The sequence below is a fragment of the Ranitomeya variabilis genome, chromosome 8 (assembly GCF_051348905.1).
Source record: "Ranitomeya variabilis isolate aRanVar5 chromosome 8, aRanVar5.hap1, whole genome shotgun sequence".
Taxonomy (NCBI): Eukaryota; Metazoa; Chordata; class Amphibia; order Anura; family Dendrobatidae; genus Ranitomeya; species Ranitomeya variabilis.
In genome coordinates, this window is record NC_135239.1 from 152,571,452 (window position 1) to 152,584,370 (window position 12,919).

Below are 12,919 nucleotides of genomic sequence, written 5' to 3' on the forward strand. Positions count from 1 at the left end.
TTCGATTGACCGGTCTTTTTTAAAATCTTTTTAGGAGGTGGCAAAGCTGCAGAAGCTGCTTCAAGTGCATATTACAACCCCGCAGATCCTCACAATGTCTACATGCCCATGGTAAGTATTTGACATATTTCTTAATTGCATGTACAATATTTGCATGGGAATACACAAGTTATTTTGAATGGCAAATGTTCCTGTGTAAAGTGGATAAACGCATCTGTTACTTGTTTAAGCACACTTCATATTAAAGCTTGTTTGTTGTGTTCCTGAAATCTACAATAGACTAGATAAATTACGGTTTCCAAATGTAGATCTGATTCACCCTCCTCCTCACGTAAATGTAATAGAAATAGCCATATATCCTGCATTTAATAACTAATTAAGTGCAGTATCTGAGCTTAGCACAGGCATGAACAGCAAGCTGACCCTGGCTCCAAGCTGCCTTCAGTTTTCATCTCTGTGACCTGTACACTGATCCATATTCACTAGAAATGGGTGAATCGATTTGCAGGACTCGGGTCCATCAATCAGGTCAGTAATCTGTGACCATTGGATCCATGCCATGCAAATCTTTGGTATCCATGGCTTCTGGTTTGAATTGCTGGGCTGCTGTGACGTTATCATTTCGGCGAGACACACGCACAACGTCACACCAGCCCAGGTAATCAAGAAGCTGGAGATACCTGGAGGTAAGGAGATTTATATTGCCTCTCGTCCAGAGGTCACAGGTTACAGGCGTGCAGATGGCCCGAGTCCTGAAAATCGTTTCTTCCATCTCAAGTGTTAATGTTAAAAAGCTACTGACAGGTGTTTTGATTGCCATTGATCATCTTGTGACACCGATCAAGGAGTTATATATGGCAGCAACTGAATGAAGGTCATGAATTAATGGGAAAGGATCTGAGTGACTTGAACATGTCCCAGATTGTGATGACCAGAAGATGACTAGTCATGGACTAAGGCTTATTGAAGCATATGGGGAGTGAAGACTAGCCAATCTTGTTGGATCTTATAGAAATGCTACTGGAGCTCATTTTGCTATTAAAGTTAATGCTGATGGCCAGACAAAAAGGACCTGCTGTTAAGGTCTTCTATACACATACCACAGGCATCTTCATAGGTCTTCTGGAGTACTGCACACCTTGACAGATTGACAGATCAGAACTATTTTAGGTTTCAGGCAGGTGGTTTTAATGTTTTAGGCCTGTTTCACACTTGTGTTTGGATAGTGTGCGTAGCACTGCGTTCTTCCTCCCTTAAGCTCCGCCTACTTCCGGGCTTCTTCCCTTAAGCTCCACCTACTCTTGCATGCATCCTGCGTACCTATCTTTAACATTGGGTACGCAGGGATATACGTTGTATGCGTCGTTTTGACATGCCCACCGATCGCACGGGAGTGCTATGTGTCACCGCTGCCTCCCTGGACATGTACCGGTCACTGATGACCCTGGGGTGCATACACCCAGCTTACTGCACATAGTCAGGGAGGAAAGAGTCGGTATTGACTCCGCTCTTGAAAATGTGTCGCGATCACAAGGGTGTGATAACATGATTAGTGGGAGGATTAGTCTGACCGGTCACCTACTAATTGGCTTATTGCCTCAGCAGTTATAAAGTTGATTTTTGAGTTTATACAAAAATTAAAGGGAATCTGCCACCAGGGTTTTGTCACCTAATCTGAGAGCAGCATAATGTAGATACAGAGACCACCTCTACTAATAAAACTGTACTTTTATCATTAGAGGACTAGTAAACCTGCTGCCACGTAGTCAAGCACATTCGTGACTCCTGCATAACCTACTCCCCACCGCTGAGTGCCAGCCTTCCATGTGCACAGGCAGCTTTCAGCCCATGAACCATCACTGGTAGGGAGCGGGGGTCATACAGAGCTCGGCAGAGAACTGCTAGATATGCAGCTGATACAATTAGTTTTATCAAAATGACAGAAAGCAGCCCAGTAAGTGACACATCACTGAAATCGGGGTCTTGCCCCTACATCATGTTGCTCCCAGATGGGGGATCAAAAACCTGGTGACGGATCCCTTTTAATAAGACACTAAAAGGGGCATATTTGGGTATACATGGATCAATAAATACCTGGTGGTGATGTGGGGGTCCTGGGGAAGCTTACAGGCTCTCTTTAACCCTAATAATAATAATAATAATAATAATAATAATAATCTTTATTTTTATATAGCGCTAACATATTACGCAGCGCTTTACAGTTTGCACACATTATCATCTCTGTCCCCGATGGTGCTCACAATCTAAATTCCCTATCAGTATGTCTTTAGAATGTGGGAGGAAACCGGAGTACCCGGAGGAAACCCACGCAAACACGGGGAGAACATACAAACTCTTTGCAGATGTTGTCCAAGGTGGGAATAGAACCCAGGACTCCAGCGCTGCAAGGCTGCTGTGTTATCCACTGCGCCACCGTGCTGCCCGTACATATTTCCCACTATATGCATTTATAGCATATTGACTGGACATATCAGTTAGATTTCATCTGGAACATCCAAACTTTCCCAGAAAACGAGGGCGCGGGCCCTTCTTGTTATTGCTAGTTACTCTGAATGCACTCTCACGGAAACTGCTCTATCTGCCATATAGTACAATGGATGTACATAATCCCCTCTCGCTGCAGACCTAAGACCCAGAACCCTGCCCATTGTATGGGGCCTTTGGATTCAGTTATGGACCACATCTGAGGCCTCCACAATATGACAGATAGACCCTCATTGACTTTGTATCTTTGTATATACAATTTTCTCTTAATTCATCAACCATGTTGTAGATGATCCCTTATATTGTAATTTTGTGAATATGTTTACTGATTGTATTTTTTTTTTTTTTTACCTTTTTAGGATCGGCCTCCTCCCTATGCACCTACAGATGACAAGAAGACAAATTAAGACGGCATGTTATTGCTTCTATACCTCCAGGAACACTGTCTCATCAAGTCTGCTCCCTAATTCTCAGTACCCTGTTACAGGCCAGCCCTCTTTGCCTAGAGGTCCCCGGGGCCGGTATCAATAAATGACTCCAGTATTAGAGGATATTGACATATATTTATTATTGTAGGGATAGTAACCTAACTTGGATACTGCTGGAAGTTTTCTAACTTCACTTGCAGTCATTTATGTTCCCATAGAAAGCTGGTTAAAGAGCAGCTGAGACTCCAAAGACGTGAGACCTTGACACCTTTCCTTTTACATCTCATTTTCATAGTTTTCTTTCCTCACTTTATACCTTTATATTAGTGATGTAAGACGTAAATCTCGAGGCCACATCTTAGATGATGTGCACATAACAGGGTGGATAAAAATCAATGTTTTTTTAAAAAAATCAAAAAAATCGGATTTTTTTGATTTAAATCGGATTTTTTTGATTTAAATCGGATTTTTTTCAATAAACTGCTTTTTGAGGAAAATATTTTACCATCCAAAGGTTCTTCCATCATGAGATAAAGCTGAGTTGTTTAACTCAGTAGAATAAAGGCTGTATATGTGTAACATTCACAATGCCATGCTCTTCCAGAGGTTTCTGTAGGATGCTGACTATCCAACAAGTTTGGGCATGTCAACTGAATGGAAAAAGAAACTAAACCAAAAGTGAAACCAAGCTAGAAGTGTGGAATTAAAGGGGCAGTATGAACAAAATGTGGAGGCTATTAATAGTTTATACAATTAAGACATGCTGCTTTTAAACACCTACCTATTGCCATATAGTAAAACAAAAAAGATTTTTACTTACTTTGGGGTCCCCCCCTCACCCTGGCGTTAGATCGTTGCCCCTAGTTTCGTCCGTGTAACTATGGGCGCACATGCGCACTGCTCTCACTTCTCATTTTAATCGTGATTTATATTAAAAAAAACCTTTTGATATAAATCAGTGATTTAAATCATGATTAAAATCATGATTTAAATCGATCCGATTTAAATAGAAAAAAATCTTTTGATTTAAATCGTGATTTAAATCATGATTTAAATCGGCGTGATTTAAATCAATCCACCCTGGCACATAAGACTATGAATTTGGATTTTCGACACAGAACATGCAATAAATATAGATCTGTACATATATAGAATAAGTTCATAGGTTAAGAAATATCTTATTCATTTTCCTTTTCAATAAAAATCTATATTTGTTGGTTGTCCCTATCATAACCATAGAATACATTTCCCCGTCCTTGGGGAATATAATGACTTTACATTTTGTATTGCACATTAGAATCTTTTCCTGTATATATGTAGACTGTTAACCTGCTGTATATGATGGATCGTGCTACGCAGTGACGGAGCTCTCACGGGACGGTCAGTGTGCGACGTGTCTGTCGGTGGTGCTCAATAAATGGGATCCAGCCTCAGCTGTACATTACATTTGCATCAGTGGGACAATAGAAATGGTTTGTCACACAGTGTGGGGGTGTTTGGTACAGAGCGTAGTTTGGATCCCAAACCTTGATTCTTGTTATAGGTTTTCTCTGGGAAAGAAAATTAATAATTGAAAAAAATTGCATCATAAATTGATAAGGCCTAAAACAAGATCTTGTGCTTTTCTTTCTTGCCCCCCTGACAAGATGAGGGTAAATAAATGAAAGTATTTAGCACTTTGCTTATAATAAAGTATTTTTTCATTTATTACATTTTTGACCCATTATGCCTAGTTTTTAATGTGACCAAATATGTTCATTACTGCTTGCACTTTGTATTAAAATCCTGCAATAATAACTTTATTACATTCTTCAATAATCCTGATTTCTAGGAATAGTAACTGTTGTAATTTACTTTACTGAATTTTCCTCCCCCTCGGTCATCATTGGAGTCTTGGGTCTCTTGAGGCGCTGTGTAAGAGCCCTGTTTGCAATCCCTTTGATGACATGATATACGCAGGAGCGTCACATCACATGACTATGATGGTTATTGTCGCAAGCCACAGTTAGAATGGCATGATCGAGATCGGCATCAGTGGGATGGAAAAGAAGGTATATGTGAAATATTGGGAAATCCCTTTTTAAACCATTGTGGATGTCTGTGAATGGGTGTGTGAGCTGCCTGCCCTGGCAAACATCCTTCAGATCAAAGCTGTGATCAGGTATTCTTTGATGAGAGCAGTAGATGGTAATACTGCTTTAATGGATGAGAGTTGTTAGCCTTTTAGAAAGTTTCTAAACAAACGTTAGAACCGCTTGATAACATTTTACATTTGTGAGATCGACATCCTGAGCTCCCCAGCAGTCACCATGAACCTGTCACTTCCAGAAACACCATTTACCTACAGTTCTAGTTGTAATCTGCAGGTAAATCGCATGTAATGCATGTCTGCCTGGCTTACAGGAGCAGCAGCTACAGGGAGAAAATAAGTTATATTTCTGCATCTGCTTGCTTCTACCGACTGCTATCTATACAGTACTGAGCGCTCAATAATTATACTCCCTGGCATATTGATTGTGCGTGTATACGTATCACAAAAGTGAGTCCATGACCTTAGTTACCTGCTAGGCCATTTCTATACAAATTATGCTTTATACACCCTATTTACTTCATAGGTTTGACCATTCTGTATTTAAAATTAAACGCATGCCCCTACCCAGAAAGGCCATACGTTTAACTCTTGCTGCCCTGTAGCTATATAGAAAATTTGTGATAACATTTGAATTGGGGTAGGGGAAATCTTGAGCTTTTTTTCATGTATAATAAAATTATATTGTAAGTAGAGATGAGCCAACTTTTCAAGGTTTGGCAAACGTCCACGAACCCTATTGAATTCAATGTAAGGCGAAACCAAACGCATAGGCCAAAAAGCTTCCCAAACAGCTCAAATTAGGGACAGACACCAGGAAAAGTGATATCAATTGACTCAGAGTACAAATAGTGTAATTGCGCAGCATGGGACAGTGCTTGGACCAGCATTTCTAGCTGAAACATTGATCAGTAACTGGTGGATGAGTGATGGGTTTAGACCTGGTGTTCTGAGAGCCCTGCCAAAATCAGACAAAACATATGAAGGAGACCCAACTTGGAGTCCAAACATTTCCAAAAATTAGGGGTAGACAACAGGAAAAGTGTCATCAATTGACACACAGTAGAAATTGTATAATGGCACAGCAGCAGTCATCCATGGTCCATGCATGAGGTATCAGGGTCTGGGCTAGCATTTAGAGCATTAAATTTAAAGCTAACCGTTCATCAGGTTTGGCCAATATAAGATACGGCCACTGCCTTTCAGGGCTTGTCTACAGCATTCTATAATGCTGTAGATAAGCCCCCGATCCAACCTGAAAGATGATAAAAATAAGTTTTATTATACTCGCATTAGAGTAGAAATAGTATAGTTGCGCAGTATTTTGGCAACTTCTGTTACTGGATGGGCTACTGTACTCCCTCACTTTGGCAACCGCACAGCGGTATTATTATTTATTGTTATAGAGCCATTCCATGGCACTTTACATGTGAAAAGGGGTATATATAATAAAAACAAGTACAATAATCTTAAACAATACAAGTCACTGACTGGTACTGGAGGAGAAAGGACCTTGCCCGTGATGGCTCACAGTCTACAAGGGATTGGTGAGGATACAATAAGTTAAGGCCCCGTCTCACATAGCGAGATCGCTGCTGAGTCACAAGTTTTGTGACGCAACAGCGACCTCAGTAGCGATCTCGCTATGTTTGACACGTACCAGCGACCTGGCCCCTGCTGTGAGATCGCTGGTCGTGTCGGAATGGCCTGGACCTTTTTTTGGTCGTTGAGGTCCCGCTGACATCGCTGAATCGGTGTGTGTGACACGGATTCAGCGATGTCTTCACTGGTAACCAGGGTAAACATCGGGTTACTAAGCGCAGGGCCGCGCTTAGTAACTCGATGTTTACCCTGGTTAACATCGTAAATGTAAAAAAAAAAACAGTACATACTCTCATTCCGGTGTCCATCAGGTCCCTTGCCGCCCGCTTCCCGCACTGACTGACTGCCGGCCGTAAAGTGAAAGTACAGCACAGCGGTGACGTCACCGCTCTGCTGTTAGGGCCGGCGCTCAGTCAGTGCAGGAAGCGGACGCCGGGGGACGCGAAGGTGAGTATGTACTGTTTGTTATTTTACACTGGTAACCAGGGTAAACATCGGGTTACTAAGCGTGGCCCTGCGCTTAGCAACCCGATGTTTACCCTGGTTACCCGGGGACCTCGGCATCGTTGGTCGCTGGAGAGCGGTCTGTGTGACAGCTCTCCAGCGACCACACAGCGACTAAACAGCGACGCTGCAGCGATCGGCATCGTCTGTATCGCTGCAGCGTCGCTATGTGTGACGGGGCCTTTAGGGTAGAGCTGCTTGTGCAGCAGTATGGTGATGGTTACTGTAGGCTTACCAGAAGAGGTGGTTAGTCAGTTTCCTTTTGAAGGTTCCCATGGTAGGCAACAGTATGATAGGTTGGCATAGAGAGTTCCAGAGTAGAGTTGATGCTCGGGAGAAATTTACTACACGATTGTGGGAAGAGGTGAGTAGAGAAGAAGATCTTGTGAGGATCAGAGATTGCAGTTAAGTATCGGGAGACTAGGTCATAGATGTGTGGAGGAGACAGGCTGTGGATGGCTTTGTATGCCATGGTTAGGGTTTTGAACTGGAGTCTCTGAGTAATGGGGAGCCAGTGAAGGAATTAACAAAGGAGAGGCTGGGGAATAGTGGGGGGGAGGGAGATAGGTGGATTAATTGTGCAGCAGAGTTTAGGATAGATTGGAGTGTTGCAAGACTGTAAGGCCATGTGCACATGTAGGTTGGGGTCCCTGCGGGTTCTCCCGCAGCGGATTTGATAAATCTGCAGGGCAAAACCGCTGCGGTTATCCCTGCAGATTTATCACGTTTTGTCTTGCGGTTTCCGCTGCGGGTTTTGGTTTTACTATTGATGCTGCATATGCAGCATCAATAGTAATGTTAAAAATAAAAAAAAAAGGTTTATACTCACCCTCTGACATCCCGATCTCCTCGGCGTTGCACGCGGCGGTCCGTTTCCAAAGATGCTTGGCGAGAAGGACCTTTGTGACGTCACGGTCATGTGACCGCGACGTCACGGTCATGTGACCGCGACGTCACCACAGGTCCTGCTCGCACAGCAAACCTGAGACCGGATGGCCGCGTGCAGCGCTGAGAGGTGAGTATAGCATTATTTTTTATTTTAATTCTTTTTTTTTTTTTACCACAAATATGGTTACCAGGGCCTGGAGGAGAGTTTCCTCTCCTCCACCCCGGGTAGCAACCGCACATTATCCACTTACTTCCCGCATCGTGGGCACAGCCCCATGCGGGAAGTAAGCGGATCAATGCATTTCTATGTGTGCAGAATCGCTGCGATTCTGCACAAAGAAGTGACATGCTGCGGAATGTAAACCGCTGCGTTTCTGTGCGGTTTTTCCCGCAGCATGTGCACAGCAGATTGCGGTTTCCATAGGGTTTACATGTAAATGTAAACGCAATGGAAACTGCTGCAGACCCGCAGCTGCAGAAAAGCTGCGGATCCGCGGTAAAACCCGCAAAGTGTGAACATGGCCTTAGAAGGGAGGCCATAAAGCAAGAGCTTGCAGTAGTCGAAGCGGGAGATGAGTGCATGACTAGGGTTTTTGCAGATTCTTGATTAAGGAATGTACGGGTTCGGGAAATATTTTTGAGTTATAGTTGTCAGGAAGTGGAAAGGGCATGGATAATGGTTTTGAAAGAGAGATCAGAATCCAGGCTTGTCAATGAGGGCCAGAAAGACCATGTGCTCTAGTGGATGAAAGCTCTGAATCAAGTGGCCTCTCCTCCTCTTTCTCCACCTTAACATTACACAGTACAGTTCTCAGAGGTGGCACCCCAATTAACCTTGTTTTCCCAACGCGTCACAACTCTCCAACCGCCCAACTGACTGTAGAGAACCACAGATGAGCGAATATACTCGTTACTCGAGATTTCTCGAGCATGCTAGGGTGTCCTCCCGAGTATTTTTTAGTGCTCGAAGATTTAGTTTTCCTCACCGCAGCTGAATGATTTACATCTCTTAGCCAGCTTGATTACATATGGGGATTCCCTAGCACCCAGGCAACCCCCACATGTACTTATGCTGGCTACCAGATGTAAATCATTCAGCTGCGGCGATGAAAACTAAATCTCCGAGCACTAAAAAATACTCGGTCACCCGAGCGTGCTCGGGAAATCCCGACTAACGAGTATATTCGCTCATCACTAATGTTCACACATTCTATTCTTTGGGCATTAGGTCTGCTCCAAGGATTAGAAGAAAACAACCGCACTCAAATTGTAGATTTGCGTCATAGAAGAGAGAACTTTAATAGGAACACCACAGTGATACAATAAATTGTTGAGGTATTGTAGAGGTTGAAGGATTGACAGACTCAAGAGGAGGAAAGCATCTGCACCGATAGCAAATATTTTAACCCACGGGGTGGAGGTGATCCTCATGAGAGTCAGATACCTGAGGCACACGCGGACTGTTCTGTGAAGTCAGAGGTGGAGGGTGACGAAGTTGTAGAACCCACTTGTGAAACCAGAGTCACGTAGCTGAGTAGCTCAGCAGAAGAGGAGGTTACGTTGCGGCAGCGCAAACATAGTGATACAAACATGGAGTGATGCAACCACCCCAACTCTGGCTGTTGCCAGCAGCGATCACGGGTCTGTAGTTCACATGGGCGTCAAAGGTTGTCTAGCCTGAGCCTTTTTCCACACTGAAATGGATGACCCAACTCTTTATCTGCCAGCATTGTAAAAAAAACACTCCGTAGAGGCAAAAATTCCAATAATTTGACTACTACATGCATCAAACGGTACCTGCGCGATCAACATGCGTTAGTCTGGGAATCTCACAGCGATAAATTGCGGCCTTGTGGGCCTCGCCAACCACTGGACGCCTCATCATCTGCTGCTTCCTCCTCCCTCACTGTGGCAAGTGTTTTCACACAGGACTCTGGCAGCAGAACCTCCACTTGTTTACCCGCTACAGTCAGGGTGAGTGAGAGCCCATCAGCTGTTATGGAAGCAGACAAGCTTGCTGTTTTTGACAGATCTCAGACACCAAGCACAGCACATCACATCTTTCTCAATTGACCATAACATCTCTGCCTACGCCTCATTCACAGTCCAGCAGTTTGTTGTGTTCACCCTACTCTACCATCACACAGCACAGAAGCTAGTCCTTGGTCACATAGTTGTGGTCACGTAAAAGATTGTTTCCTCCTACACATGGCAAAGCTAAGAGCTTGAACTTCATCTCCAATTTTTGGCCACAGAAATGCGCTTTCCAAAAGCTGATGACCGTCACAGTCCCCCAGTACCAGTTGCCATTACTTCTCCAAGAAAGTTGTGCCTGTTACACAAGCATGTCGCAGACAACACCACCCGTTCCTTGAAAAAAATTGTCAGGATGCATTGCACCACTCACACCTGTATGAGCAAACATGGCCGGGGCATTATATCTTGGTGACTGGCCACTGGATTGTTGTGGGGGCTGGTGGGGGAGGGTCTGCTTCACAAGTCTTGGAATCCGCAAGACTTGCAGGGCACTTGGGGGTGGAGAACTAAAACAGTGCACACTAGAGGATGGAGAACTAAACTACTAGATAACAGGTTGGAGAACTAAACTACTAAACACCTAGGGTTGGGTAACCAAACCACTACACACCAGAAGATGAAGAACTTAAAGGGAACCTGTCACCCCCAAAATCGATGGTGAGGTAAGCTCACCGTCATCAGGGGCTTATCTACAGCATTCTGTAATGTGGTAGATAAGCCCCCAATGTTACCTGAAAGAGGAGAAAAAGACGTTAGATTATACTCACCCAGGGGCGGTTCCGCTGTAGTCCGGATCCGATGGGTGTCTCAGGTCCGGTCCGGAGCCTCCCATCTTCATTCCATGACGTCCTCTTCTGGTCTTCACGCCGTGGCTGCGGCGCAGGCGTACTTTGCCCTGTTGAGGGCAGAGCAAAGTACTGCAGTGCGCAGGCGCCGGAACAGGTCAGAGAGGCCCAGAGCCTGCTCACTGCAGTACTTTGCTTTGCCCTCAACAGGGCAGACACAGTGCGCCGCGGCGTGAAGACCAGAAGAGGATGTCATGGAATGAAGATGAAAGGCCCCGCATCGGACCCGGACCGCAGCAGGACCGCCCCTGGGTGAGTATAATCTAACGTCTTTTTCTCCTCTTTCAGGTAACATCGGGGGCTTATCTACAGCATTACAGAATGCTGTAGATAAGCCCCTGATGAAGGTGAGCTTACCTCACCATCGATTTTGTGGGTGACAGGTTCCCTTTAACTAGACAACATGGGTTGGAGAACTAAACTACTAAACACCTAGGGTTGGAGAACTAAACCACTACACACCAAGGGATGGTGAACTTAACCACTAGACACCATTGTGTCACAAGACACCAAGTCTTGGAATCCACAAGGCTTGTGAAACCTGTGTATCTAACACTTCCTCCACTGCTTCTGGCGCCTCCACCTGCGCCCTCAACATCCCCCTTAAAGGGAACCCGTCACCCCGTTTTTTCAGTATGAGATAAAAATACCGTTAAATAGGGCCTGAGCTGAGCTTTACAATAGTATATTTTTTTGTCCCCTGATTCCCCACCTATGCTGCTGAAATACCTTACCAAAGTTGCCGTTTTCGCCTGTCAATCACGCTGGTCTGGTAAAAAGGGCGTGGTGAAATGGCTTTTTCTCCCCCACCTCTTGCTTATCTTCCCGGCGTTGGTGTAGTGTTCTGTGCATGCGCAACTGCCGAATGCACTGCGCAGCGGCAGACAAAGAGCGCGATCTGCGCTATTCACCGGCTTTTCCGTGGCGGCGGCCATCTTCCTGAGGCCGCACGTGCGCAGATGGAGTGCTCTGCTGCCCGGGGCTTCCGGAAAATGGCCGCGGGATGCCGCGCGTGCACAGATGGAGATCGCGGCGGCCATTTTCCTGAAGCCGAGTTCACATCTGAAAAAACGGGGTGACAGGTTCCCTTTAATTGGATACACGTTCCAACAGTGCAGAGAGAATCAACCCCCCCCCCCCCCACTTCCGTACTGCGCAGCCATGGCTGACCGCAATCGGGCAGTGTTTAAATTAATATGCCTTGGAGATTGCAGTCAGATAGCTAAAGAGTTATGGACAGCTATCCAGGCCGAGTTTGAGCAATGGCTGTCTCCACTGAACCTGGAGACAGGGAAGGCCATGTCTCTATGCCGGGGCAACCTCACACACGTGCCTTCCATTGCTCACGTCTCAACCTGATGGTACAGCGATTTCTCCACCACTATCCCAGCCTGGATGCGCAGTTGCAGAAAGCACAGTTGCTGTGTTCTCATTTCTGATGATTGCACCCCGCAGGTCATCGACTTGCATCGCTGCAGAGGTCTTTCAGCCTACCGGTTAATTGTTTAATTTCAGATGCTCCGACATGCTGGAATTCCACTCTGCACATGTTTCAGCGACAGTGGCAGCAGCGACGAGCACTGGTGCAGTATGTCCTTGTGCATAGCCTGGGCCAACGCAGTACAGACATTGGTGCAAATCATGCTTGCTGAGTGGGCACAGATGAAGGACCTCTGCACCATTATGCCCAGTTTTGAAATTAAATACCAGGCTTTATAGGAAAAGGAGTCCTAACTTAAACTGGTGGGACTCGATATGTGAATTGCCTGCCAATGCAGGAATTCTTAAACTCCCACATCTATAATTTTTCTCTCCCCTGATGAATCTTCCGAATGGGGGAGGAAATGCATAGGGAGAATATACATGACTTGGTGGGTACAATTTAGAAGCCTTTCTTGGGGACTATCCTCGTAAGGGCAGGAGCACGACAGGATATTAGAAACTCCCATTTTCCCCTCCGGGATATATAGCCATCTTATGGGCTCCTGCAACCTGCAGAAAAGGACTACAGTTCTGGTGAG

The 12,919-nt window shown here is 45.1% G+C and overlaps 1 protein-coding gene across 2 annotated transcripts in view; it reads left to right on the forward strand.

Annotated features, from left to right (window-relative positions):
- WBP2NL (WBP2 N-terminal like) overlaps window positions 1–4,735 on the forward strand; it is a 28,751-nt gene extending 24,016 nt beyond the window's left edge. Inside the window, exons 7-9 of one of the 2 annotated variants that reach the window (XR_013218535.1) lie at window positions 35–111; window positions 2,865–3,314; window positions 4,026–4,735. Coding sequence is in view for 1 of the 2 variants with exons in the window: in XM_077277364.1 (XP_077133479.1) it covers window positions 35–111; window positions 2,865–2,912 (125 nt within the window). In the remaining variant the exon portion in view is untranslated. Of the gene's footprint in view, window positions 1–34; window positions 112–2,864 lie in introns of both variants that reach the window. The other variant, XM_077277364.1, reaches the window with a different exon arrangement.
- The last annotated feature ends 8,184 nt before the right edge of the window (window positions 4,736–12,919 follow it).